The sequence below is a fragment of the Gopherus flavomarginatus genome, chromosome 1 (assembly GCF_025201925.1).
Source record: "Gopherus flavomarginatus isolate rGopFla2 chromosome 1, rGopFla2.mat.asm, whole genome shotgun sequence".
NCBI lineage: Eukaryota > Metazoa > Chordata > Testudines > Testudinidae > Gopherus > Gopherus flavomarginatus.
The window spans coordinates 379021907-379023850 of NC_066617.1; the positions used below are offsets into that span (position 1 = coordinate 379021907).

General features: G+C 46.7%; 1 protein-coding gene across 1 annotated transcript; it reads left to right on the top strand.

Annotated features, from left to right (window-relative positions):
• Positions 1-698: 698 nt before the first annotated feature.
• LOC127050665 (olfactory receptor 52R1-like) lies at positions 699-1646 on the top strand. The gene has a single exon (XM_050952275.1). The coding sequence runs from the start codon at positions 699-701 to the stop codon at positions 1644-1646; it is 948 nt and encodes a 315-aa protein (XP_050808232.1).
• The last annotated feature ends 298 nt before the right edge of the window (positions 1647-1944 follow it).

Below are 1944 nucleotides of genomic sequence, written 5' to 3' on the forward strand. Positions count from 1 at the left end.
TCCATATTCTCGTCCTCAGTAAGACTTAGAGAATCTCCATTAATAGATCAGACCCTTAGGGATGTCTTTGTCTGAACAACGTTCCTCTGCACCTGTCGGCTTTCCTCGAACTCTTCTTTTAAAAACTTCTCTATGACCTTTTTAGTTTTAAGTCCCAGAAATCTGTTTCCATTTCAGTTCAGGTGGAGCACATCTTTCCTGTATAGACTCCCCCTTTCCTAAAAGTGTCCCCATTTGTGAATCCCTTTCAGCTAAACATTTTAATCCAGTAATGGCTGAGTGACAGAGTGGGGATTCAGTCTTGACAGGAACAATATGGATAAACAGTATGCAGAAACATGTTTCCTGCTGGTGCGTATTAAGGTTTCTCAGACCATGACATGTAGGAATTAATGATGCAAGGGGCCCCTTAAAATTTGGAATTGGCATTAGTAGGGTCTGTTGCTCATAATTCATTTCTCTGAATAATGACAATGTCATTTTTCAGTGTGTGAAGAGTGACCAATCTGCTTCACCCATGGGAAGAGCCTCCTGTAGCATAGGATGTAGTGTCTCACATTAACATTGTCTCTCCATCAAGGTATTTGTACAGCGACCATCACCTGAGAGCCTGGGAACATACAGAAAGCTTGGGGAACGTACAGTACATGCAGAAGAGATCGTTCTGCTTTAGAACTGGTCACCTTCTCCCCTACTGCATGTCAGATTCCAACACAACCGACTTCACCAACCCCTCCACCTTCATCCTGCTGGGCATTCCTGGCCTGGAGGCTGCCCACGTCTGGATCTCCATCCTCTTCTGCACCATGTATGTCACAGCAATCTTGGGGAACTTCACCGTCCTGTTCACTGTGAAGACAGACCCGAGTCTCCATGGGCCCATGTACTATTTCCTTTGCATGCTGGCCATCACCAACTTGGTTGAATCTACATCCATTGTACCCAAAATGCTGAGCATCTTCTGGTTCAGTTCCAGAGAAATAGATTTCAGTTCTTGCCTCACCCAGCTGTATTTCATTCACTGCTTCTCAGTGATGGAGTCTGGGATCTTCGTGGCCATGGCTTTGGATCGCTACGTGGCCATCTGTGATCCCCTGAGACATTCCACCATCCTAACAAAGTCCATTGTGGCTAAGATTGGCCTGGCCATGATGCTGCGCAGCAGCATTGTTGTACTGCCATATCCCTTCCTGGTAAGGCAATGGCCTTATTGCAAAACCAACATCATCCCCCAGTCGTACTGTGCACACATAGCCGTGGTGAAGCTGGCCTGCGCCGACATCCGCATCAGTAGCTACTATGGCCTCTTTGTGGTATTCTGTGTGATGGGTCTGGATGCGATTTTCATTGCCCTGTCTTACACCCAGATCCTCAGGGCCATCTTCATCCTCCCCACAAAGGATGCCCGGATCAAGACTTTTGGGACCTGCATCTCCCACCTTTGTTCCATCTTAGCCTTTTACATCCCAAGTCTCTTCTTCTCCCTCATGTACCGGTTTGTTCAGAATGTGCCCCTGCATTTCCACATTCTCATTGCCAACGTTTATCTCTTGATGCCCCCTGTGCTAAATCCCATCATCTACGGGGTGAGGTCCAAACAGATCCGGGACAGGCTGCTCAGGCTCTTAACTCATAAAGGGACCTAAAATTTTCTCCTGGTGCTCTGGCTCTCAGACCTCCAAGCAGAGCTGGCTGGTGATGTGGTGCTGGAGAGTCAGAGAGACGTTAAATCCTTTTCTGACCTTACTATGCTGTGTTGGTGTGGAAAATTAGGGAATTGGTCTATCTACAATTCATAGAGTGACACCTTTCTAATTGTTGGTAAATGCGCCACCTCTTCAGTTGTGGCCCCACCCCTGTCACATGAAAAAGAGCCATTTCAGATTTTCCTAGAAATGGCAACTTTTTCCAGTTTTTTAGGCCTCACCTCATATTGCTAAAACC